General features: G+C 45.9%; 1 protein-coding gene across 4 annotated transcripts in view; it reads right to left on the bottom strand.

The window, feature by feature from the left end:
- The window catches only part of MID2 (midline 2), a 336,918-nt gene that overhangs the window by 54,146 nt on the left and 255,841 nt on the right, over nucleotides 1-26,931 (bottom strand). For all 4 annotated transcript variants that reach the window (XM_074964320.1, XM_074964324.1, XM_074964322.1 and 1 more), the window contains 3 exons: nucleotides 10,246-10,394; nucleotides 7,796-7,923; nucleotides 6,071-6,214 (listed from right to left, as the gene is read on the bottom strand). In XM_074964320.1, the coding sequence (XP_074820421.1) occupies nucleotides 6,071-6,214; nucleotides 7,796-7,923; nucleotides 10,246-10,394 (421 nt within the window). The remainder of the gene's footprint in view (nucleotides 1-6,070; nucleotides 6,215-7,795; nucleotides 7,924-10,245; nucleotides 10,395-26,931) is intronic.

The raw sequence follows: 26,931 nt of genomic DNA, 5'->3' as shown, positions 1-26,931 counted from the left end.
TGCAGCGAGAACCTGAGGCCCACTCCCTGCTGCGGCTGCTCACACGCACCGCACTGGCCACCTGCTGCATCCCAGCGGAGGGAGGAGAGCAGCACCAGCAGCTCTACCACCTGCATCGCTGCCGGCTGTGGGAGCTTCACGGAGAGCAGAAGAGCCCGACTGGCTCTGCCTCAGTCTGGGGCAGAGCCTAGTAAAGGACAGATCTCCTCCCCCATGCAGCTCCACAGGGGGAAAGAGAGGAGAAACTGAGAGTGCCAACAGCCATTAGAGCCCTGCCCTGGCCCAGGTTACAGCGCAGGGGCTGCTCTAGTGGATGCTAGCTGGCAATGCTCCCCTCCCCTCCCCCAGGACTGTACAATGGCTGGGGATAGCCAAAGCACAGCGCAGTCCAGCCACTCCCCCTCCCCACCCTTGCACTGATGCTGGGAGGAGGGAGGCAAAAGGAGGCATCTACAGCAGCCTTATGCCTGCCAAGGAGTCCTTGCACAAGGGGATTCTCCCACAGGTTGGATTCTGCTTCCTTTGTGCCAGCCACATGGGACAGGGCAGAGAGCCTGCCCCTCAGTACTGACTGTGGCCCCTGGGCCTTTTGAGCTGGACACCCCACTACAGGAGGAAGGACTTTTTGCTTCCCCTTATTAGCAGGAGGACTCGGTGGGCCAGCCTGACACAGTATTCATTTTAACTACCCGCAGCTGGATTACCATAACATTGTTTCTCCTCCTCCCCTGCATTAAGAGACACTTCCCTCACCCCCTTGTCATCACCATGCAGGCAAAGGAAGCTCTAGAAATAGCTTGAGACAAAAGCTTCCCACCGCTGAGTCTCACTGAGGTGCTTGGGACAGAGTGTTTGAATCAGAGGCACTCGTTCCTCTCGCAGTCCCTGTCACATCCTCCCCCCTCCACACAGCTCAGTTACCAGGAGAAAAGACCAGATTCTAGGCCTTTGGCACCGACCTCAGTGTCCAAGCTGCAGTGAAGAAAAATACCTTCTCTGTAACAGTCAGGTCAGAAACCCATTCTGATTCTTTGAAGAACAAATTCAGTACAGAATCATAAACATGCAGTGCTGGAAGTACTGTTCTTGAAAACCTCCAATGATTGGGATTCCAAGATTTTCCTAATGTCTAACCTAAATCTCCCTTGCTGCAAACTAAGTTGAGTCCTTCTTGTCCTACCCTCAGTGAACATGGAAACCAATTGTCCACCATCCTCTTTAGAACAGCCCTGAACATATGTGAATATATGGTAGCTTTAAAATGACCTGACTTGGAAGAGGAAATAATATCTGCTGGAAAACAAGTTATTGAGAGGAAGGCTTGCCCAGTGGCAGCCAAGTTCAATTCCCAGCTCCATGACAGACTCCCTGCATGACCCTGGACAAATCACTTTCTGTGCCTCAGTTCCCCATCTGTAAAATGGGCATAATAGCACTGCCCTGCCTCAGAAAGGCAGGTCTGGGTAAAGACATTAACAATCGTGAGGTGCACTGAGAGCCTTATATAGATGTTCAAGAGACTAAAGAAGCAAGTGCTAAACCACTGGTCAGTGTTTCTGTTACATAGAAATGTGGACATTCTGGAAATGTATGGAACGGCTCGCACTGCCCAAGCATTATACCTTCCTGAAGGAGGAAAGGGATCATGTAGCTAAGTGGTTATTGCTTAATTGCCTGTTTGAACATGCATAATACTTCTGATATCAAGGGAGGGACATTCACCAGAGCCCTCTCAAAACCAACTCCACAAACTGTCATGGGAACTTTGTACCTGCTTCCTCAGATTGTACTAATTTTTGACATCATATTTGAAAGGGGAGGCAGGCAATGTTCTAAAATGAGAAAATTCACATATTCCCTCATGCCATGAACACGAGTCCAGCTACTGGAGAAATGAATCACTGTGTTGGAGGGCAGAATCAATATCTCTTGGCTTTAAAAGCTCTGTACTTTTGCCACCTACACATCTGTAAAAATCAAAAGAATGACATTTTCTTTGTTTACAATCCAGTTTTTTATCAGCTCTGATGATGAATAATGACCAAGATACAAGTCATCTCAACCACCGTTTTGAATCTCTGGTCTCATCAGTCTGTAATTTACTGAGTCTTCTTAATGCTAATCAATGGTGCTAGCAAAGAGCAGGCATTAACCTTGTTTGGTATTCTTAATTTGGGGCAGGGGAATCAAGTAGATGTTTAGCACGTTTGTTAAATTTTAACCCCAAGGCAATTTGCATATTGCTTTATTGCCAAGACTTCAGCTGATTTCTGATGTCTGAAGAAATTCTGACTAGTGACTGGACTTTTGTTCTAATATTAGCTAATGTCAGATGCAAACTTTGAAATGGTAAAGACAATTATTTTAAACAGCAGACTTGCTGTATCTGGAGCCTGATCAGAAGAACAGCCAGCCCAGATTTGCCTTTTCTGATGTTCCTTTGTGCTGTCTGATTTTGTTTGACCCAGGCTAGCATGGTGCTGTGAGATGCTAGGAAAAAAAACTACAACCACTGCTTTGCTGCTAGGCAGAGATTGTTACACAAGAGACAAAGGTGAACAGTAACAGACCAACCCTAGGGCACATTCCACCATGCAGGTGAGCGAGGTACTCCAAAATCAGAGGCAGGCATCCGAGACTAGAGGGTAAAATCGGCGAGGTCAGAGAAAAAAAACTAAATTATGTGATTGCAATGCTGGGGAAAGGCGCTGGACTGACAGCTCTACAGGATAGTCTATTTTGTGCCAACCTCAGAGCAGGTCCTGCAGCGGCAGTGGCTGGGAAAGTCTGTTGACACTTCCCCGGCATGCAGCACCCACCTCTGGAGATATCTTTCAATGGCTTCTTCAGTCCCTGGCTTCTCTGTTGAGGCTGCCAACTAGGGGAGTTGGTGCCATTTGCAATGCCTGGTTTTGTGACATGTGTAGTATCCACTAGGGGCTTCATCCTGCTCCCCTGACTCCAACTGCAGCACAACTGGGCTGTATGAAGTGTGACCGTGAGCCCCAAAATTATTTTACACAAGTAACTGGACAGCCATCAGATGATGACAACATGGATGGCATGATCCCGCTTCATGCAGCAGTCTGTCACAGCACACTGCACATGTTAGTGCACTGTAGCAGTGTCCACAAGGGACGTTACTGCATGGAAAGTTAGGGTGCTCTAGATTCACAGCCCGGCTCGCTGTGCACTAACGTCCCATGCAGACAAACCCTGGGTTACTAGCTTTTTGGGCAGGACTTGATCTCCCCACCATTAACCTCTGTTCCAGTGCTAATATAATTACAGAATATCTAGCTCTTGACAGCAGTAACCGATGAAATATTCAGAACAAATCAGCAGAAACAATCTATTGTCTCAACAAAACAATGGTGTCAAAGAGCAGCATCCCCTTCCCAGAATTTATGGTGGGGTTCTCTTCTTCCCTTTTCTGCTGCTGTGTCCCCACTCTTGGTCCTTATTCATTGCAAACAGTGAGCGTCCTGGGGCAGAAAATGTCTTTTTAAAATACTTCTATTCACAAGCCTGCCTTCTCTCATGTTCTAGGTTTGAATAGCCCCACACCCATCTATTGTGCCATGCAAATACATAACAGTAAATCCCGTGGAAGACTTTGTATCCCTTTATGAACTTCCTGAGTCCTGGGAGCCATTTGTTAAATACACTATGAACATATTTTTCAGATTAAAAAACCAAAAACCCTCCCATTTAATTATTTTCTAGGTGCAGCATGTGTAGAGGGGACACACCTTCTCTTTTTCACTACTAGGTATAAAACAGGGTAGGGATAAATATGACAAGTTTGGGTGAATTGCACGAAATATGTCAACAAACCCAAGAAAACAAAATATTTGGTTAGGACACAACCAGGAGTTCATGTTCAAGGAGATCCCAGCCAGGCTGCAGTGCTGCTTTCCAAATTTTTCACCCCAGAACAGATGGTTAGGGCTGAGTTACAAATGAAAATAGTTGTCACCCTGTTTGCTCTAGCAGCAAGGTTGGGGGTGGCTACAACCCTGTGGAATCCTTGTAAAGACAGCCCTTAACACAGCATGGCTACTGCAGCATTCAGGCTACTGCCATGTGAGAGCCAGCACTCACTGCTTACTGTCCAAGTCCTTGCTGATGGGGTGGGAACTGAAGTGTGCACTGATGATTCCTCACCATTTGACCACAGCCCATTTACTAAGAGATTACGTGCTGACAGGCTTCAATCACTAAGAGCCCCCCATGTTCCTTTAATCTTATTCCTGGCCAAGCAAATGTGTAGTGGGGTTGACAAGTAATTAGATAAGACAGGCATCTTCTGAAAGAATTACCTAAAGACTTCTCTTGGTATTGTTGTGTGGGGTATATAAAACAAATTTCATTTTTAGCCTGCAGCTCACTGAGCACCAGCTTTGTCCTATTTGTATAATCCTAGGGAATTATGTGAGCGTGTTGCTATGCACACGTCTCTTGGTAGCTCCCCGAATGACCAGCCACCAGGGAGATTAGATTTGCTAATGCTGAGGATCCTTCAGTGAACTGAAGGATGTTGGATACTCAGTGCAGCACAAAACAATTCAGTTCTGGACCCCCAAAGCACAGAGTTGACAAACTGCACTTCAAAGTTCCCCTCTGCTCCTTAATAATTTCGATTACTGCCCTGAGGCGTGTCCTCAGCTAACCTCTTCTCACAGCTTCCTCCAAACTCCCACTTCTCCTGGGCAAGCCAGCTTGCTAACTGCCAGACCCCAAAGCTTCCATGGTTTATTTACGCTACCCAAATAGGACAGGGGCTGGGGGAGAATGGGGAGTGACCAAGTTCTAGTGCAATGGAATATACATGTCCTGGGGCCTTAAAAAAGTAATGAGGGAAAAGGAACTTCTGTTCTCTCGCTGCACTTTGATTAAATCAGTAGCCAACAGCATGGCAAGTTCTTTGTTACAGGCTGTCCCAAGGTGCTGGTGTCTAAAGGACTGAGCATGGTAGACAGCAACTCAGACTCCAACCCCAGCTCTTCCATTGTTTACCTACGTGGCCTTGGGCAATCGACTTCCCCTCAATGCCAGCTTCCCCACACATAACAGGAGGCTGATACTTGCCTTCCTCAGTGGGGCAGGTAAACCATTCCTCACTGATAGGTATATGAGTGCAAAGTGTTAGCAGTATTAATGGTAAATCAGCAGAGACTGCTATGGGTTAGCAACCCCAGTGCCCTGCACAGGCTGTGAGAGGCCCAGGTTTGGGTCCCAAGTTTGGACCCCAGTCTGACTGGAAGTGGGGTGCTGGGGAGGTGGCAAAACATTCAGTCCCCAGGGAGTGGGCAGAACACACTGTGTCAATCTGCACCTGCCCTAGTGGAAAGTGCCCATGCAACCCTCCTCAGCCAAAGACCAGTGGCCCAGGTGCAGAGCCTGGAGGGAGGAAGGAGAAAATTGCAGGGAATCCTCTCTAAATTGCTCTCCTCCCCATCCCCCCGCCCCCAGACACTGGATACCCACACAGAAGCCATTTACAAACGGGATGCAGAGAACGCTTTAAAAAGACAGTCAAGCTAAAATTCCCATTAAGAAAAAAAGATGAACATGCTTGCCTGGATTGTTAACCCCATCTTTATTCTCAGATGGCAATCCTTAGGGGAAACCTCATTTACTTTGTCTTGTTAACACTGATTGTTTACTTCTGCCGTTTTGCTGAACTTGGAGAATGAAAATTGATTGGCCAGTTTCCCTTGTTGGCGCTTGTGCATGAGCCCTTTGCGGCAAGGCTGGGTTGCAAATGCCGCGGAGGAAGGGAGAAATCACAACCACATGCTGTTTTCACTGGACTTCCAAAAATACCCCAAAAAGCCAAAAACAGAGCAAAATTTTGTTTCTAACCAAAACTAATTTTGGGGGTTAAACAGCTCTCAAGGTTTCTGGCAAGTTGATATAGGAGCTGCAATGCTGCTGTAGCCCTTGAACCCTTCCTGACATTGACCGATGGCATCTTTCCTGCCAGACTGGACTATGATCCCTGGTGATGCCCTCTTTACTTTCTTCACGGCAACACTGCATTCACTGCAAGCAAATGGCTACTTACTGATGAAGTTGGCCTGGCCGGTGAAGATGGTGTACTGGAGCTCATAGGAGCTGACACTGAACTCATCCTCCGAGATCCAGTGGACTGTAATGGTGTCATGGGAAGCCGTACAAAGCTCCTCTCGGACAGACGGTGGATTGGGTGCTGCATGGGCGACAGATGACAATGTAGAGATAGTAAGGGGTTTTTACATCCACTTGAGTGACACCTCATAATGGAGACAGTCTCTATATGGAGGGAGCACAGACACTGCACAGAAAAACCAATTCTATGTGTTGTTGAGTGACTGCTGGAGTAAAATGGAGGCTCCATGGTGCAAAACGGAGGCTCCTGGGAGGGCTGAGGCATCAAGCAAGAGGGATAAGGCTAGGAGATCTATGATTAATGTGGTCACATTGAAGGCTTAGGCTGCTAATTAAAGCCCTGCGTCTGGTTGGCACTGATTTTTTAACTACCTTTTTATCTGATAAATGTTCTGGACACAGATGATATTTCTCCTCTTATATTATCTTCTTGGAAATGTGATAGATGGACCCAAAGATCAGCTAGCTTCTCTGGTGCGTTTGTCTCCTCAGCAGCTTTAAGTAGCCTTGTAAAGAAACACAGGTATGTCTCTACTCCAGCCCAAGTAGACGTGCTCATTATAGCTTGAGCAGAGCTAGCATGCTCAACACAGCAGCGTGGCCACGGCAGTACGGCTATTTTCTGTGTGCTACCTTGAGGCTATGCCCTCTGCAGATACTATACACTACATGGGCAGCTTTTTCACCCACTTTCTTCAAATGTAGAAGAAAACCCGTCAAAAAGGACTGCAGCACGTCAGGACGGGAGTAGCCCTTCATTGCTATTACTTGCATTATGGTATACCTTTTATTCTTATGTGTATTACTGTCACACCCGGAGACCCAAATCTGGATCAGAGACCAGATGTGCTAGGTGCTGTCTGAACACAAAGATAGACATGATCCCCGTCCAAAGGAGCTTGCAATTTAAGGTCTCAAGACACATACAAAGGGCAGCAAAGAGGAAACACCAAAATCTATTACACGTTAAATGGTTTTTTTTTCAAATGTACTATGGGCTGCTCATTTCCTGTGGGCAGTATGGCAGGAAGTGGGGTTTGAAGGAGATTCCAGGGATTTTTTCAGGGAGGTCATTCCCAGCATTCAGCAAAGTGGTGGACGTCAGCACCACCGGTGAAGCAGAGGAGATGGGAAAGGGGAAGTAGGAGATAGCAGCCAATGTGATGAGAGATGAGAGCAGATATGAAGGGGCAGAGCTGTGAAGGTCCTTGGAAGTGAGACACTTCAACTGGATGGGGTGGAAATAGGGGAACCATGGGAAGCATTTAAAGTGGGGTGGGGTGGTCACATGGTCAGATGGAAGATGGCCATAGCAGCTGACTGGATAGAAGTGATGGGAAGGGTCCGAGAAGGAGGATGCTGTACTCAAGCCTGGGGATGAGAGTGTGACTCAGAGGTTTTGCAGAAAGGGCAGAGAATTGTAACAAATTTCAGAAACAGACACCCTAAGAACATGCCTGAACACCAAAAGCCCAAGGACTGAAGACTGGCCGCTCCATTACCATGCCCAGTTACAGCATCAACAAGCAGTTTAAAAGACGAGAACAACTTACAATGTAATTTATATTAAAATACTTTCCACCTCATCTGAGAGGAGAACGAAGGTTACAGCATGTGTTAGGAAAGCAGGATCAGCACAAACCTGTTAGATAATCCAGCCCCTCCAGCAGTTTCTTTTCTCTGGAAAAATCTAAAGCAAAGTTTTCAAAGGCATCGTTAAAATTGATATCTGGTATCAGCACTTGAGAGGATGCAGTTGCCATGGCGACCCTGAAAGAAAGAAAAGAGCATCAATATACATTAGGGTGTGTTTGGACAACCCACCCGGCAGTTAGATTGCTGATTAAAAAGGCGCAAACAGCCTTACAGTGATGTAACATGCCAGGAGGAAAACCATCACCGAAAGCAGCTTCTCTGGGGAAGCAATGCAGCAATCCCCTGGGGAAGGGCCTGGTGGCTTTGCTTGCTTTTGTTGTTGTTGTTAGTGACAGAAGCATCCTCCTTTTGCTCTTTGAAACAATCACAAACATTATGCTGGGCTGGACAGGGCTGCCTAAGCAACAGCGCTGCCTGTTCTTCCAAGGAAGGACATGCTCCCATTCACACTTCATGTTCACCTTCTGAACAACTTGCCTCCCGTTGTCCCAGCTGGACATTCGCGATTCCAGACTAAGTGGCACCCCACATCTGATAAGATCCCTAGTGAGGATTCTCACAGGCCTTGTCTGCACTAGGACATTTCTGCTAATATTTCCCACTGCTCAGGGCCGGCTCTAGGTTTTTGCCGCCCCAAGCAAAAAAAAAAAAAAAAAAAAGTTGCCCCTCCCCCCTTTTTTTGGCTTTTACACGTTTTCACTTTGCAATGGTTTTTTTTGTTTTGTTTTGGGTTTTTTTGATTGTTTAAAATAAAAAAAAATGAACACAGAGAATCTGTAGTTAGTGAAATAAAACAATTTCCTACTAGTGTACTCATTTAATTTTAACAAAATCACAGTTGCAAACAATTTAGGTTCAACTATACACTGTAATGAAAAACGTTAGTGTCTTCCGGTGCGCCCAGTTTCTCATAAATTAAAAGAATTTATATGAACTGAATTTTTCTGGTTTTTATACTTGCGTAGTCTTTTAATCATTCAGTGAAATCTACATTTTGTGCAATGGTACTTTCAACTGAAAGTAATGAGAGTCCTCACAAACGATTTTGAGACATGGTGGACCTCAAATAATTTCTTAGTAATTTCAGTTTTGAGAAACTGCGCTCACCAGAAGCCACTGATACTGGTAACGTTAAAAGAATGCGTAATGCTATAGCTGTGTTTTGAGTGAGGTGCTCGGGGCTGTACATCCTGCCCGCAGGCCTCCAGCCCGATCTCAGACCCGGCCCTACCCCTGCAGAGGGGACAGTAACCGACAGAGCGGCTGGGGGGCGGGGCAGCTTTGGGGATGGGGGCGGACCAGGGGCGCCCGCCCAGCGCCGAGCTGCCCGGGGCAGCGGGTCCCTTACTGCCCGCGGGTCCTGCCCTGATCCTGGGCTCCGCTCCGCTTGGCTCTGGCTCCTCCGCCGCTTGTGACACATGTGTCGGGGCGGGCGGGAGGGAGGAGCCGCATCGCCTCACTTCCCCAGCAGCGGGGGGCCAGGGCAGGGACTGCCCCCGGGCCGGGACCCCAGCGCTGACCCCACTGCCCCGCCCCATGCAGGGGCTCATTGGTTGACTGAGCAGGGCCAGGAGAAAAAAAAAGGGTGGCGGGAATGCCGCTCCTGGAAATGTGCCGCCCCAAGCACGTGCTTGCTTTGCTGGTGCCTAGAGCCGCTCCTGCCACTGCTGCCTCTCCCCTGGTGGCTGCAATGGTGTGACTTAGAGCACCAGCACCCACCAGTGTTTTCAGCACTGAGTTGTGCCAGTCAGCTCTAAACAGGGTTGGACTGGATTATCCAGTAATCTCCTGGGGCCCTGTCTACACCCACTAGTGAGTGTATGTTACAGCTTCCCCTCTATGGCCAGTCCACAGAGAATATGAGCCAGTTACAGCCCCAGTTAAAGAACCTGACTCTAGTTCACACAGTAGCAGCTTGTGCTTTTAGCTCTGGAGGTCCTCAGTGCAATTCCTGGTGTTTCAGCACAGAGGGCGGCTGACACAACCACCACTAGTGGAACTGAAAGGGAGGTAACCGTGACCAATAATTATTCAGCAGATGAACCCTAGTGCCACTGTTCTTTCAATGTTTCACCTATTACTCTCACAGGCCATTCTCAAATTCCTGTACCTGTCGTACAATTTGCTGGTGGCCCTGTGCCATGCTGCACGCTGTACCACTGTAAAGCACTTTGATACCTGGCAAGAGTACTCTTTGTGAGCACCACTTCTGTGGCTGTGGGGCTTAGTAAGTAGATAAAGATGCTTCAGAGAGTCAGAAAACGGGCAGGGTTGAGGGAAAACTCTCACAGGATAAATGAGCTTCCAAGGGATAAGGGTCTGTGCTAAGAACTGCTGAGACAGCTATTTTTTCTACCACTCAAAAAATCACATGCGCCATTTTCTCCTGGGGATTCAAACCCGAGTTGGCTGGCCGGTAACGCCTCGCAAGCCCACCTCTCGGCCACATTCCTGGCAGTCTGCAGGAACCGTGCATGGTCGTTCTCTTTCAGGATATGTTCTGCTTGATTGATGAGGACCGTGGAGCGCTCCAGGCACTGCCGACAGTTAGCTACCTGCTGGGCCAGCTTCCTCAGCTTCATAACCTTGGAGAGAGGAGCAGAGGGGAAACAAAAAACAGTCAGAAAACAGCACTTGAAGAAGATCAGCAAGGAGCCCTGGGAACTGGGCTTATTAATCAACTGGCTAAAGCTGCCTTGTTCAGGACAAGGCTGACGGAGAGGCTGCCCCAGTGGCTTACCCTCTGCAGTGTCCCGTGAGCACATCAAAGGCATTGCTGTAAAACCAAAGAAGAAAGCACTGGTCCTAGCAGACGAGGCTTCTCAATGAAAGTCAGCAGGAGTAAAACTCTTGTGCTCCGGCCCCTCCCAGCCGAACAGCTTGTTGTGGAAGAGAGAGTTAACAAGAATTTAAAGGTGCACTCTCCGTGTCCATTTAGATTACAGAACAGAGAGACTGAAGCCCTGGGAAAAAGGCTCTTGGTTGCTCTAAAGGCTTGTGTGATCAAAAGTGATGCAGCTGCTCTTCACTTTTCACATTTTCAAACTCTGAGGGCTTAAATCTCACCTCTTTCCCTTTACTTAAGCACACACACACACAAAAAAGACATTCATGTAACCCCTTTTCGAGTTGGCCCTAATTTAGGAACGAATCTCCTCTTTGAAAGCAGGTCAGCACAGTACAAGGAAACCTCACGCTTCTCTAGAGCGGCTCAGTCAGTGCGCGTCTCAGACTTGCACTCGGAAAGCATTACAGTTTCAGTCACAAATGGTTTTGTAACTGCAACCAGGGGGTGAGATGTGGCAATAACATGGGATGGGGAAGTAAGCTGTGACACCTGGAATCAGATGCAAACTCAACCAGCTGTAAACATGATCAGACACGAGCATGCACAAAGAATGACAGACATCTCAAAAGCAGTCAATCCCACTCTGCACCAAGCTCCATTCAGATATGAGGAAGCCCATTTCTAAGTGGCAAGATAACAATTAACTTGTCACCATTCCCTGCTTCAAAGTCTTTGCTGCATTTTGGAAGTCATATTGTTCCCTAGCCAAAGTTCAAATAAGAGGAAATCCAGTACTGTCTGGGAAAACAATTACCAGCAATTCAGCTTTTTCGGCATGGAATTCCTTAAGTGTGTTTATTGGCTGTTTAACTCTGGTCACTCAATTACAGACCTAAAAGTCGCAATTCTTCAACAAAAAAACTTCAGAAACAGACTCCAGCGAGAAACTGCAGAACTGGAATTAATTTGCAAACTGCACACCATTAAATTAGGCTCGAATAAAGACTGGGAGTGGATGGGTGATTACACAAAGTAAAAACTATTTCCCTATGCTAATTTTTCTCCTACTGTTACTCACACCTTGTCAACTGTTTGAAATGGGCCATCCTGATTATCACTACAAAAGTTTTTTTTTCTCCTGCTAATAATAGCCCACCTTCATTGATTAGTCTTGTTAGAGTTGGTATGGCAACACCCATTTTTTCATGTTTTCTGTTTATATACATCTTCCTACTGTATTTTCCACTGCACGCATCCGATGAAGTGGGTTTTAGCCCATGAAAGCTTATGCCCAAATAAATTTGTTAGTCTCTAAGGTGCCACAAGTACTCCTCATTCTTTTTACCTGATAAACCAAAAATTCACAGCACTGATGTTGGAGGTTCTTTGGTATATCTCTCTGATCTTTCTTCAGCAAAGCCTGGTGACAAAACCGAGGGCACCTCGCGGCAGTGGGGTTCGCAATGAAACCAGAATGAACAGTTTTTCTTATGGGATCAAATCCCGGAGTCCATACTCAGGGAAATGTCATGTTGAAGTTCTCAGAAACACCTCAGAACTGTGCTCAGGTGAGGGCCTCCTAGGGAATGATGTTGAGATCTGCAATGTGTTGGGTGAGGCAATGGTTCTTCTACCCACTCCAGTGCCCCAGGGTGACACACACATTTCTTTAGTGGAGAAATTCTAGCTGTGATAAGTGCACTCACCCAAGGAACCAGCCACCTACGTGATGCCCAGAATGGTAAATCTCCATGAAAACAGCTTTATTCTCAAGGACAGATTCAAACTGTCTCCTGATGAAAACCTTCTCTTGCCCTTTGCTGCCCAGCTAGCCAGGAAAGTGTGCCAGTCCCTAACTTTTTCAAGGCCACCTTTGAAGAGCACATGGATGTCTCAGGACACTGAGATGGCTGCAGCTGCGGTACATTTGGTTCTGGGGAACTAACAAGCCTACAGACTGAAGTCCACTGTCCACAGTATGGGTGCAGCATGGCCAGAAATGCCTCCAGCCTTCCTCACCCTGCCCTACCCCATGTGCCCCCCCTCCCATGACCTCAGAGACCTGTCTAAGCATGTGTCATAAATATAGGGGGAGGGTAGAAACCTTTATGTATGCAGTAGCATAAAATCCCTCCTTGGCAGCTGTACTGGATTGCTTTACCTGTAAGGGGTTAAGCAGTTCAAATAACATAGTTGGTACCTGACAAGAAGGACCAATGAGGAAAGAAGATACTTTCAAATCTGGGAGGGGGAAGGATTTGTTGTTGCTCTCTTCTGTTGTTCCCTCTCCGGACTGAGGGAGAAGCTAAGCGGGAATTTTATGCTACTGCTTACATAAAGGTTTCTACCCTCCCCCTATATTTATGAAAGCATGAGAAGGCGTTAGCTTACACGTGGCCTCTGACAAGGCTGTTCATAAGGCTGCTGCTCAGTGCCCCAGTTTGTCACATGTGGGCACTGTCCCATCAAACGCTGTGGGGACACCACTGTGATGAATGTGCTGCTCCACCCCCAGCGGCATGGTGCATGCAAAGTCACGCCAGTGGGGGCAAGGTGGCATGCTCTTCAGAACGGCACCCCTTGAGGCATGACCTCATATGCACCGTGTGAGGTCACACCAGCAGGGGTGGGGTCACCCTATTCACAGAAGTACTGGAATGTCCCGTAGTGTGGGAACAAGCCTGTGGGCACTCTACTGTGGCTGCCCTGGCCTATGGAAGGGTACGAGCCCAGAGACAGAGACTTATCCTCCAACAGCTACCAGCTAATGCCAGGTGTCAGAAATACACGGAGCTGCATGCCAGGGTGCTGTCTCAGGTGGGCTCCTGTCACCTCCTTCCCATCTGCACTCTATCCCGCATTCTGCAGCCATGCCAGCCTGCCTCCCCATGGCACTCCCACTTGGGGATCCAGGAAACCCTTGAATAAAATGTACTTGAGAGAAAAAAGATGTTTTTAAAACTCTCTCTGTCATCACTCTGCTCCCCGGACGCTTTGCTGGAGTCAGAGAATATGTTTGGATCTGACTGGGCACTCCTGGGTCTTACGTCAGAGGCTGAAGAAGTGATGTGAAAGGGCATAGAGACAATACAATGGGAACTGTATTGTCAACCACACTGAAAATACTTCTACACCTGAAAAATCCAGCCCATCTTCAGGGGAAGTTAGTGGACACTGGTAATGGGAGACACAAGGTGGGTGAGGTAACATCCTTTATTGGATCAGCTTCTGTTGGAGCGAGAGACAAGCTTTTGAGCTTACACAGAGCTCTTCTTCAGGTCTGGGAAATGTCATGCCTAAATACAAAGTGGAACAGATTGTTTAGCATCACTAGTTAACCCAGAGGCATAGTTTGACTTCTATATTGGGGGGGACGGGAGGAGCAACTCCAGTTAGGCCAATGGGGCCGTGTGTGTGTGTGGGGGGCAAATTCCACATCTACCAGAGGCTTGTAGTTTTTTTTTTTGGGGGGGGGCAATGCCCCCCGCCCTTCCTCACCTCTGACCAAGCTTGTCTCTCTAATATCCTGGGACCAACACAGCTACAATAACACTGCATCCTGCTGATGGGACAGAGTTACACCGCCCCGCAGGACAAAACCCCTGTCATGTTCCCGAGCACAGCAGATCCTGAGCATGCACACCTGCACACACCCCCACATGATGGGAAGTATATTTCCGAAGGTATTCTCAATGGTAGTATGTGTGTTTAAAAAAGGCCTCCTACAGTAATTAACCCCATCTCTCAGAGCTCAGCCCCACGCTGACATGACCCATCCGCTTCCCACGCAGCACTGCTCAGCGGAAAGGCGTCACATCGATGCATTTTCAATAAAACAGGTAATCAACTCTGTGTCAGGGCAGGGACGGGAGAGACAGCTTCTCCTTTAGCTCTACGGTGATCTCATCAATGCATCTCTCTGGCTGCACCTCAGCTTGTGACAATATGACCAAGGATGTTGATATTTTCTCTCACTTCTATGTATTACACATGCTCAAGTGTGTGCGCCCACATGCACACACCCCCTTATGCACACCCACAGTCCTCATCAAACACAGGCACACGTGCACACACATACCCATACACCCAATGCATGTGGACTCGCACACTCCTATTCTCAGAGTCCCCCTTATTTCCCTTCCACACCAGCATATGTCTAACCATACACAGGTACACAGCACAGATCTGCATGCATACTGGTACACAGCAAATATACCTAGACTTTGCTCAGCACACGCCCATTCCTGCGCAGCATTAGTCCCCCTCCCAGGTGAGTTTTCTTGCCCTACTATTATTTTGTTATATTTTTCTGTTTTAACTAGAGAGACATGTATTTTGCCGAACTCCCCAAAGCCCACATGACAGTAGCTCCCAGAGCTTTTCACTTGTCAGTTCCTGAGTCAGAGCCACCACCCCGGAGCATCCTGTCAGTTTGAAACCCCTGTCCATGCTTCGGAAATCTGACAAGAAACAAGAGCCAGAGCCTTTGGAGCTGACAGGGAGAATACTTGAGTCACTCTCTCAAACTGTCAACATTGTCAGTGCTTTACAATTAAACAGCACACTAATGCCCTTCCTGACACCACCGCCATGCTCACATGGTAACGTCGACAGGCGACTGACGGAAACTGCACTTCACGTCACCTCAACACTTTGGATCACTTCACAGCTCCTACCCCAAGCAGCCCTTGCACTTTCACAGGTATCTATGACAAACAAACAGTCCAACAATATAACCAACCAGCTCTGAGAACAGCAGCCCTCAAAACAAAATAGCAACAAAACCCTCATACATGGCACACTGCATCTCTCAACACATTCCCCAGGAAACAGATGCACTCTGAGATGCACCCAAAAGGCCAGCTGACCCTAGCAGTGCTGGATCAAGGCAGAAGTGAATTCCTGCATCAAGGCTCCTGCTGCCAGCCCGCTCTGTTTTAAAGTGAGGGGACTCTTGCTTTGAGCATCTCTACCAACCACAACTGCCACCCATTCCCACCGGGTGAGAGCTGGGGCTCTCGGATAACCAGACAACCAGCTTCATACAGGTGAAAAGGTATATTGTGAACTCCATCGCACACTGACTTAGCTGGAAGTGTAAGCGCTTGCTGCTGAATAGAAGGGTGGAGAGAGTTGACACTAGTTTAAACTAGGGATGTCTATTAATCACAGTTAACTCACCTGATTAACTCAAAAAAATTAATCGTGAGTACAAAAATTAATTATGATTAATCGCAGTTTTAATTGCACTGTTAAACAATAGAATACCAATTGAAATTTATTAAATATTTATGGATGTTTTTCTACATTTTCAAATATATTGATTTCAATTACAACACAGAATACAAAGTGTACAGTGCTCACTTTATATTATTTTTGATTACAAATATATGCACTGTAAAAATGATAAACAAAAGAAACAGTATTTTTCAATTCACCTCATACAAGTGCTGTAGTGCAATGTCTTTATTGTGAAAGTGTAGCTTCCAAATGTAGATTTTTTTTGTTACATAACTGCACTCAAAAACAAAACAATGTAAAACTTTAGAGCCTACAAGTCCACTCAGTCCTACTGCTTGTTCAGCCAATTGCTCAGACAAACAAGTTTGTTTACATTTACAGGAGATAATGCTGCCCGCTTCTTATTTACAATGTCACCAGAAAGTGAGAACAGGCGTTCACATGGCACTGTTGTAGCTGGCATTGCAAGGTATTTACGTGCCAGACATGCTAAACATTCGTATGCCCCCTAGTGCTTCGGCCACCATTCCAGAGGACATGCTTCCGTGCTAATGACGCTTGTTAAAAAAATAATACGTTAATGAAATTTGTAACTCAACTCCTTGGGGGATAATTGCATCTCTCCTGGTCTGTTTTACCTGCATTCTGCCATATATTTCATGTTATAGCAGAATCAGATGATGACCCAGCATGTTGTTCGTTTTAAGAACACTTTCACTGCAGATTTGACAAAACGCACAAAAGGTACCAATGTGAGATTTCCAAAGATAGCTACAGTACTCGACCCAAGGTTTAAGAATCTGAAGTGCCTTCCAAAATTTGAGAGGGACGAGGTATGGAGCATGCTTTCAGAAGTCTTAAAAGAGCAATGCTCTGACACAGAAACTACGGAACCCAAACCATCAAAAAAGAAAATCGACCTTCTGCTGGTGGCATCTGATTCAGATGATGAAAATGAACATGGGTCAGTTCACACTGCTTTAGATTGTTATCGAGCAGAACTAGTCAGCAGCATGGACGCATGTCCTCTGGAATGGTGGTTGAGGCATGAAGGGACATATGAATCTTTAGCATGTATGGCATGTAAATATCTTGCAATGCCGGCTACAACAGTGCCATGCGAACATCTGTTCTCACTTTCAGGTGACACTATAAACAAGAAACGGGCAGCATTGTCTCCTGTAATGTAAACAAACTTGTTTGTCTGAGCGACTGGCTGAAAAAGAAGTAGGACTGAGTGGGCTTGTAGGCTCTAAAGTTTTACATTGTTTTATTTTTGAATGCAGTTTTTTTTGTATATAAAAGTCTACATTTGTAAGGTCAACTTTCATGGTAAAGAGATTGCACTACAGTACTTGTATTAGGTGAACTGAAAAATGCTATTTCTTTTGTTTTTTACAATGTAAATATTTGTAATAAAAGTAAATATAAAGTGAGCACTGTACACTTTGTATTCTGTGTTGTAATTGAAATCAATATATTTGAAAATGTAGAAAACATTCAAAAATATTTAAATAAATGGTATTCTATTATTGTTTATCAGTGCGATTAATTGCGGTTAATTTTTTTAATCACTTGACAGCCCTAGTTTAAACTTCTGAATGGTCCCAAGATGTTACCTCACTTAAGAACATAAGAACGGCCATACTGGGTCAGACCAATGGTCCATCTAGCCCAGTGTCCTGTCTTCTGAGAGTGGCAATACCAGGTGCTTCAGAGGGAAAGAACAGAATAGGGCAATTATTGGGTGATCCATCCACTGTCATCCACTCCCAGCTTCTGGCAAACAGAGAACACTACTCAATCTATAGGCCTGAATCAAGCTAGCAAGGTCCTTGCAGCTGAAGAAAAGGTCGCTCTTTTCAAGCTCAGATAAAAACAGCAGGACGAGTGCAGATGTCACCTATGCATCTACCTGCACCTGAAGATCTAACTCGACACCCAAACTGTGAACCTGTGGGACAAGTGGCAGGTGCAGATATCATCTTGCCATATCTTCCAGTTGTTTCCCACAACCTACCAACAGCTCCCTCAATCTCATCTCACCCTGCCCACTGGCCTTCATCCCAGCACTGACCTCATTCAGAAAACGAGCAAGTCATCTCCTTGCACCAACCACTGCAGATGAGATGGAGTCTCCGAGCTGAGTGCCATCAGCATAATGGAAGCACTGTAAACTCCCAGCTGGCCAGAGGGCCTCATATGCACAGTGACCAGATGGGGTGATAGGATGGACTCAGGGACATCCCGTCCAAGAGAGCCCATGGGTTAAACAAGCCGTCACTCGAAACAACATTCAGGGACCTGTCAAAGAGACAGGAACGGGGCCACTCCACAGTGCCCCTGCCACACCTAGGCCTGAGGCTAGACTGACTTGGCTGAGGGAAATATTAGCTAGACCTGTCCTGGCACAACCCTCTCAGCTCCCTGTACTAACAAGGGGGAAGGTGGACTAAGGTGTGGCAGCCTCCTCAACTAGCACTGGTTGGAGAACGGCTTGCTGCACCTTTGGCAAAAAATGTCAATGAAATTTTCTCGTATTCATGTATATTTTCAAATTTTTTGGCAGAAATTAAAAAGCCAAACTATTTCTGATTTTGGCCAAAATATTTCATTTTTTCAATAAATCATCAACGGTTTACATGGACAGCAGACTCTTTTTCTGAAAATTTTCATTTAATCCAAAACTCAATGTTTCCTTAAAAAACAGTTTACAAAGAATATTTTCACCAAGCCCTATTGTCAATGCCAAACAATAGCTTCTTCAACAGCACCGTGCTATATAGCCTCCTTCAGGATAGCTGGCCCTACCTAGCTGAAGAGTGGCCTCAGCAATCCTCACCAGGAGAGGGCCAGCACTTCCCCCGAGGTCGTCACCTGCCAGGAGGAGTAAGGGCCCAGCTGGGGCAGTGTCACCTGAAACTCCCACAGCATTCCACAACCGCAGTGTGTAACCCCAGTGGAACGCAAGCAGACAAAACTCAGTTCTGGTCCCCTTCAGATGTTGCCCGGCCAGCCCAGAGGCTGACAGGACAGTCCAGAGCTGAGTGACAGCATCCACAAAAAGAAAAGGAGGACTTGTGGCACCTTAGAGACTAACAAATTTATTTGAGCATAAGCTTCTGTGAGCTACAGCTCTCTTCATCGGCATCCGATGAAGTGAGCTGTAGTTCACGAAAGCTTATGCTCAAATAAATTCGTTAGTCTCTAAGGTGCCACAAGTCCTCCTTTTCTTTTTGTGGATACAGACTAACATGGCTGCTACTCTGCAACCTGTCAAAAGCATCCACAAAGACTCACTGTGAGAAAATTCAACTTGGTACCTGAGTGGAGACATTCCCAATTAACTGATTATTAGGACAGACAGGAGTCAATTTTTTATATACTATAATATTGACAAATAATATCGATATTGATTTTTAAGATTTTTATCAATTTAAATTTTCTCATCTGTGTGAAATTATGGGTTTTAAGCATCTTTTTAATTTTATCAATTTTAATTTTCACAGTTGCCAGACAGTTGCGTGTGACAATAACTGAATGAGAATGTTAAGATGTAAAAAGTTAAAGCTTTATAAACTGTTAAAAAAAATGTTGTCAACATTTCAGGTCAAAATATACAAAGTAAACATCCTCAAATCAACAAATCAGACCTGTTTTTACTATTCATTTGTAAGAACCAAATTACAAGCCTAATTCAAAAGACTAAAACACTGGATTTTGCCTATTAAAGTCTTCAGTTCCAACAGCTACAAGGTTCGAGCAAAAATAAATAAATAAAAATTAAGAAAGCTCAGGATTTTTATTACAGGTACTGGAATGCATAATTATTTGTTAGAACCAGCCGATCAGATTTTGAAAGCCCTCAGAATTTGAGCATATGTCTTTATTGTAGAACAAAATGTTGAGTGGCCCAAGTTCGTCTTCGTAGAGGAGCATGCAACATTTGTCTTGAGCTTTTCTGAAAGGACAATGATCTTTCCACAGACACCAAAGTTAGTGGCACTGCAAGTACACATAATGCCACACTAGACATGACAGGCAATGACTGGGTTTCACTTTTCCAGTATTCAAGTGCGGTTATGCTGTCATCACAGGGCACTTCACGCTCCATGTACAAGTCAAAATCATGCCTCCACTCTTCTGCCTTTTAAGGGAAAACATGCAGAATATTTCCATGGCTGCTAACATTGCGTGACATCTTAGCCTTGACAAATGTATCAAGTACTTTAGAGTAAGCAAAAGAGATCCCAATCCACAGGATCCAATATGCCATCGGGGACATTGTGGGATATGGTTGCCTTCAGTTTGCTTTGAAATTCTGATGTGAAAGCATGCATGCAGGTTAAAAGAATGGCCTTTTGGAGCCCACTGACTTGAGTTCCATTTCTTTTAAGGCATTGTCTACATCAGTGGCAACTTGTAAATTGCAGTTAAACAGCGTATCAATGTGATGTATCAGGATGCATTTATTTCCATGTGGAAATGAACCCCGTGGATTTCCCCCCAAAATACACACATACAAAAAAGATAACTTGTAATACATTCTCATTGATTTCCATCTGGCATAACTTCATTGTCTTCTTTGAAGTGACTGCATCCACTTCTTTAATGAAAAAGTCTGTCACACTGTCCCAATGTGCGTGAAAGAATTTTGCTGCCTTGAGCCAAGAAATCCAGCACAATGGCACAACCCAAGGGGATACATGCACCCCAATGGGGTCACGTTGCTGCTTGCACAGACTTTAAAAAGTGCTCACATTTGCCTCTTGGCTTGTTTAAATATCACTGGAAAATGTACCACACATTCGTTGCCACAATGGAACTCATTGTTTTGATTGCATGATCAATGGCTACATACAAAAGATGAGGAACACGTGGAATGTGCAGCAATGTGAATACAGAATGTGGATACAGATCTTTCAAGTCCTTTACTAACCATGACATGTGCCTCACAGAGTCACAGTTGATGGACACAGTTTTCCCACGTTTAGCTGTACTCTCACAACACATCTTGAATCCAAACTGAAATGACTCCCATGCTGCACTGAAGAACAGACAATTTTACTAGAACAGTATTTATTGATTTATTTTTGTCACTGCAGAACGCCGCAAGCACGTTAACTGCTGGCTGTCCAGCAAATTCTGGGGTTTCATCAAGTACTAAAGATAATTTCTCATCACCCAAAAGATCCTTAATTGCAGCTTAGTGGTGAGCAAAAGCTTCAGGCAGATATTTGTTTTCCAGATGCTGACATAATGGCAAAGTGTATGCTGCCGGTGCATGTTTGTGAAGCAGAGCTAATGAAAAGCTCGAAGCACAGCCAGCATTGACAGGAATCACCTTAAAGTGGTCGCACGTACCAGACGATGTGGAAATCTGCAGCTTCTTATTTTGTTTTTCCCATTCTTCCCATCCAGCTTCTATCAAAAGTTGGGTTCCCTTTGCTCGACTTTCTTTTAATTTCATATGACGCTGTTCAAATGCTCAGCACTACGATTTGCCTGCATGGTTAATCTTCAGCTACAGCACTGCTTGGCGGCCTCTGTAGCCCTTTGTCACGTGATCACCGCTGCTCCTGCTGAGTGCCATGGTCTGGCTGCATAGCCAACTTCACCAAGGAAGTATCTGGTTCCTGCAGGACTGCAATGTGGCGGATGAGCGCCTCGCTGCACGGGAGGCTACTCTGTTGCTGAGCGGTTCAGGGGTGGCAGGGTGCCCCTTGCACTCCTGGCCGGTGAATGAGGAACCAGGGTCTGGTGACAGCGGAGCTGCAGGAGGCTCCCTGCATAGCCAAGGTGCCAATCACAGTGGGGCTACAAGAGACTCCCTGTGTGGCTAAGGAGCCCAGGTACCAGATCCTTGTGGGCACTAGGCGCGGGGGAGGCTGCACTTGCTGGGCAAAGCAGAGATTCCACCCCACCCCACCCCATTCCATTCTGCCCTGGCATTGTCCTCACCCTGGTACCTCCCCATTCCATTATCCTCAATGGACATTTTTTTATCAATTTCTGTGCAAGAGCTGAAATCAATGTTTACCAGTGATTAACAACAGAAATTGAATCTTTCCAAGCCTGCTGATTACCCATCTCCCAGACGGTGTCTGTTGCTCAGGACTTCACCAGCCCTGTGGTACATGTGGAAGAACCTGTCTTAGCCTCAGCTTTGCAGGCAGCAAAGACTTTGAGTATTCTCTATGCTACAGTCCCCCAAACATGGCATCCTACTTGTGCCACTGGCATACTATCTCACTTCCTCTGTCCCAGACCATAAACCAGTGCAGGTGGGAGAGAGGCCACTGTGTTGGTAGGAAGGGACAGAAGATCACTAAGGCCCATCAGGGAATCAACAGAGTGATATGTTGGCTGAATGGCATTCTCCTGCAGAACTGTCTGGAAACACATCAGTTCTAATGATCTATGCAGGGTGAATAATCAAGTAGGCCCCAGTGCCAATGAAAAAGGTGCACCCTGACCTTCAACCACAGGAAAAAATACACCAGATACAACTCCAACACACAAGCCTAGAGCCAGCATAGGCAGACGTATGTTCTGAGCCACACAGCACCCAGGACAGTTCCAATGCACTATTACCCAGAACAGTAACTCTGATGTCATGAAATGAGACACTCTCTCTACAATCCTCGCACCAACTCAGTTATGATGACACTGCAAACAATGCATAGGAGGAGGTGATTTTGGGAGGAAGGACTCTCCTGTGCTCTGGCTTTTAGGTAATATTTACATGCACAAGATCTCTCGCCTCCTCCCCCCCCCCCGCCCAAATGAAATTTTGAGAGGGCAATTTTGACGACTGTGTTTGAGAATATTGCCCTACTGATCATGACACCTGCCACCCACCCATATGCACCCCTGAGTTGCAACCCATTCTGGGGTGTTTTCACCACTTTTCCCCCCAATTAATTAAATTTTGAAACTAAAGTTGAAATGTTTTGTTTCAAAATGAACCATTTTGATTTTTTCTAATTATTTTTCCCCATTTTTTCCCCAGCCGAAATCAACCCGAATTCACAATTAGTTTTGGTGCCATGAAAAATGCATTTTTCAGTAAATTGACTATTGACTGGAAAAACAACGCCCATCTCTAGTCCTGAGGTCTGTGCTATCGCAGTGTGGGGGCTCCCAGGGAGAGCTGGGTGGAAGTCTGAGCAGTCTCTCTGCACAGATCACATCCCTAATTTTAAAATGGAGCCTTGAAATTCTTAGCGCAACTTCAAGGAAGCCCAACAGACCAGACGTGAATAGGCATGGGTCACATTCAGCAGAGGGAAGTAAACCGGGGAAAGTACCATGTATGGGACAAAGGAGAAATAAACAATAACATGGAATCAAGGCTGTGATACTGGACTGCCCATCAACTCAAATGGTGACAAGGCCATTAGCAAAGCCCCTGTGGTGGGCACACGCTGGGCAGGCAGCAGGTGTTACCCTCCTGACTAGTACCGTGCAACTGGTGCTGCGACTGCAGGAGACGTGTCCCTGGAGTCAAGTGTTAGTTCCACTGACAACGCCAAGGGCTGCTGCAGCAGCAGCGCTGGGCAGATCCTGCTGAGAATTTACAATGGCAGCTGCTGGATTTTTAAATAATTAAGACAACAAACCCACTTATCAAATCACAGGTGTTCAGGAGAGCGGGGTGGGGGCGGGGGGAGAGTTGAAAAGGAAACCCAGGCCTACAGCTTTAAGAGCTATTGTTAGGAGTGTTAGTGATGATGATGTAGTATTCAGGCCTGTATATTTTCCTGAGATAGAATTTTGAATCTTGTTTGCCCATTTGACTTTTGCTATTTTTATATTTTTATTAATATGTGTGAACAAAGATGCTGTGTGGTACATCTGCCCACAAGCAGATGCGGGGGGGAAGAGATGAGAGATAGAGCTAAAGAGTTGCTAGGTAGAGTGGGAGTGTAATATACAAGTGTACACTTGAAGGACATAAGACCGAGATAAGGTCAAGCAAGCAGTTAGGAAGGGCCAGGAGATGGGTGAGGGAAGGTTTAAGAAACACTAAAAGCCAAAGAAATGCCTGACCCTGACTGAAGCACCACCTCACTCTTTACCCCTCCCATGGCATACAAAAGAGGAGGTACTGAAGCCCCCAGACCCAAGACCCTCCAAAACAGAACATGACCATAAATTGTATGGGGTGGACCACAGGCATGCCCTACAGGTATAATTATACCTGCTAAGGAAGGGGAAACTGGGGCAGTGGGAAAAAAAACTCTACTGGCGTGCAGAGCTATGGATATGCTTGCTTGATTAACCCAAATAAAACATCACATTGCCTGCACTTTGGACTTCTGGTCTTCTGCTTTCTGTCTGCATGACAAGAACCAGGGGAGGGGCCCCTAACAGGAGAAAGCCCCTAACAGCTATAATCAACATGTAACTCCAACCCCTTTCCCAATGGGGAAGCAGGGCTGGAATTCCAGCAGCGTTCAGCCTGGTGCTCCTCTGTATTGCCAGTGTCAAGAGCTAAAGTCACGACTGTTCCCAACTCAGAACTCCCCCCCAGTCCCCAGCAGAAGGTTTGGACAACTGATGATTCCGTGTTTGCTCCTCACTGATGAGTAAAATGCAGGTAGCTGCACTGTGCTGGGACTCTGCCTCGCTCATTTCCCAAGTCCAAGATGTCCCACTAAAATAATCATGTCCCATCACTTAACTATTCAGCCAGGCTAAGGTTGTTATGATAAACAATATGAGACTGAAGGGCTGAAAGCTGAACCAATGGAGACATTGAAGTCAGTCCCATGTGAGCAATGCCATTGACCAGTCAGATCCTTAAAGCTAAGCACGCACTGAAGTGCTTTGCCGGGTCAGCGCTTAAAAGAGCAGCAAACCCAGCAATATTTATAATAATTGTTATAACTATTTTTATGATGTAAAGTTACTGAGTGAGAACTGGTAGCACTAAGGGCTAGTCTACACTGGCAACGTTAAAGTGCTGCCATGGCAGTGCTTTAACGTGGCTTGTGCAGTTGCGGCAGAGCACTGGGAGAGAAACTTGCTGCACTCGGGGAGTTGTTTTTTCACACCTCTGAGTGAGAAAGTTGCAGCGCTGTAAAGTGCCAGTGTAGACAAGCCCTAAATGTTCATTCCCATCTAGATTTGATAAGAATGATGCTAAGAATATGCCCAAGGTGATAGGTGTTTGACTAGTACTGAGGGACAAGGTTTCCTTACCTGAAACTAGGGAATCATCAATAAGCAAGAATGTGTCTCAGATAAAGATAGCCAGGGCACCCTGTGACCATGGGTTACCGCTACAGGTGAGGTCTGAGACTGGGGATTAAACAGCTGAAGTTCATATTGAGTTTGGGGAGAACGCTGACTATTGGAACCACACTGGCTGTTTTCTAGTATTCAGATTGGGCCAGATTAAAATGGTCACAGGTGTTTTGAGGTCAAAGGGTCAGATGCCCAGCTGGTGTAGATCAGCACAGCTGCAATGAGGTCACTGGCTCCAGAAGAAAGGCTGAAACATGTGTCTGGGCAGGAAACGTCTCTGCAAGGGCATTTGCTATTATAAGGAAACATTTGGAAGAGCAAGAGCGTTATTTAACGGTGTAACGAGTCAGCATGAACGCATGAAAGATAAATCACTTCAAGTAACCCTGACACTTGTTTGTTTTCAGTGAAATTGCTCTGGGTGTAGACTGAGGGGAAGCAATATGCTTAATGTTTTCAGAAAGCTTTTGCCCAAGTTGCACATGATGGATTATTGCATGAAGTCTCTAACTAGGAGTGAGGTAATAAGTTATGAAGGGGGGAAGAATTGGTTAATAGCTGGGAAGCAGACAGCTGCAGTGAAAGCTGCGTCATTTTTGTGGAAGCAGGAAGATCAGTTTTTAATGACCAAATTCTTCCACTCCTGTTCAAGCAGAGTTGCAGCTTCCTCCATGCACAGTCCCAGTGATTTCAGAGGGGTCCAACTGATTTTAAAAGGTCTTTTCACGGAGTAAGGTACTATTTACCAGGAGTAAGGGGGGCAGAGCATGGCAGAAAATATTGAAGTAGGAGGGAGTAAGTTCAGGGGGATGAAACTCTTCTGTGGAATCATCTCAATTTGATTTAGACATGGAGCTCAGAGGAAGAACAGGAAATGTAATACGTAGGTTTAAAATGATGCATTTAGGTACAGATCACACCCAAATTAAGCCCAGTTCCAACTCTGCAACCTTTGACCTCAATGTACAATCTGATATTACACACTTAAAACAATGTAGTTAGGGCAAGAGTGAGGTAGAGTGGAATAAGGAGGGGGCAGAAAGCAGCAAGCCAGGGCATGGGGAGAGTCCAGAGTAGTACAGGTGAGTAGAGCCAACTCTTTTGGTTTGCCAGGAATTTTTTTAAAAATTAGTTTTGGGTTGACCCAAAAAACTCCATACATTTTTTCAAATTTTTTTTGGAAATTGAAAAGTTAAAAAAAAAAAAAAAAGCAGCACCCTTTGGCTTGGAATGAAATGTTTAGTTTTGATTTCAAGCATTTTTAAAAACCTTCTTTAGTTTTTTGAAAATAAAATTGAAGGACATTTTAAAACAAAGTCATTTGAATTGAAAAATCAAAACATTTTGTTCAGACAATGTCAAACCAGCACATTTCAAACTGTTTGGATTCTTTTAGATTTTTCTTTGACCAAAACAATTTGGCAAATTGACATGACTTCACTAAGTGTTTTGTGCTGCTTCTCTCAGGGCTGAGTAACCCAGGAAGGGATAGCTCAGTGGTATGAGCATTGGCCTGCTAAACCCAGGGTTGTGAGCTCAATCCTTGAGGGGGCCATTTAGGGATTGGGGCAAAAATTGGGGATTGGTCCTGCTTTGAGCAGGGGGTTGGACTAGATGACCTCCTGAGGTCCCTTCCAACTCTGATATTCTATGAATCCTGTTGCCACCTGCCTCCAGCACGAGGGAGTGGGGCCTGTGCCAGCTGGCTGTTAGTGCCCCATCGCCACCAGCCTGTCAGTCCTCCGAGCACTCTCCTCTGGGCTACGCCAGCCCTGCCTTTGCCCTCCAGGTTGACAACAGATGCACCCAACCCCCGAGTCTCCTGTGGTGTCCAGCTCCTG

The sequence above is a fragment of the Natator depressus genome, chromosome 9 (assembly GCF_965152275.1).
Source record: "Natator depressus isolate rNatDep1 chromosome 9, rNatDep2.hap1, whole genome shotgun sequence".
NCBI lineage: Eukaryota > Metazoa > Chordata > Testudines > Cheloniidae > Natator > Natator depressus.
The sequence above is the reverse complement of the archived record's forward strand: the minus strand, read 5'-3'. Positions and strand labels throughout refer to the sequence as shown.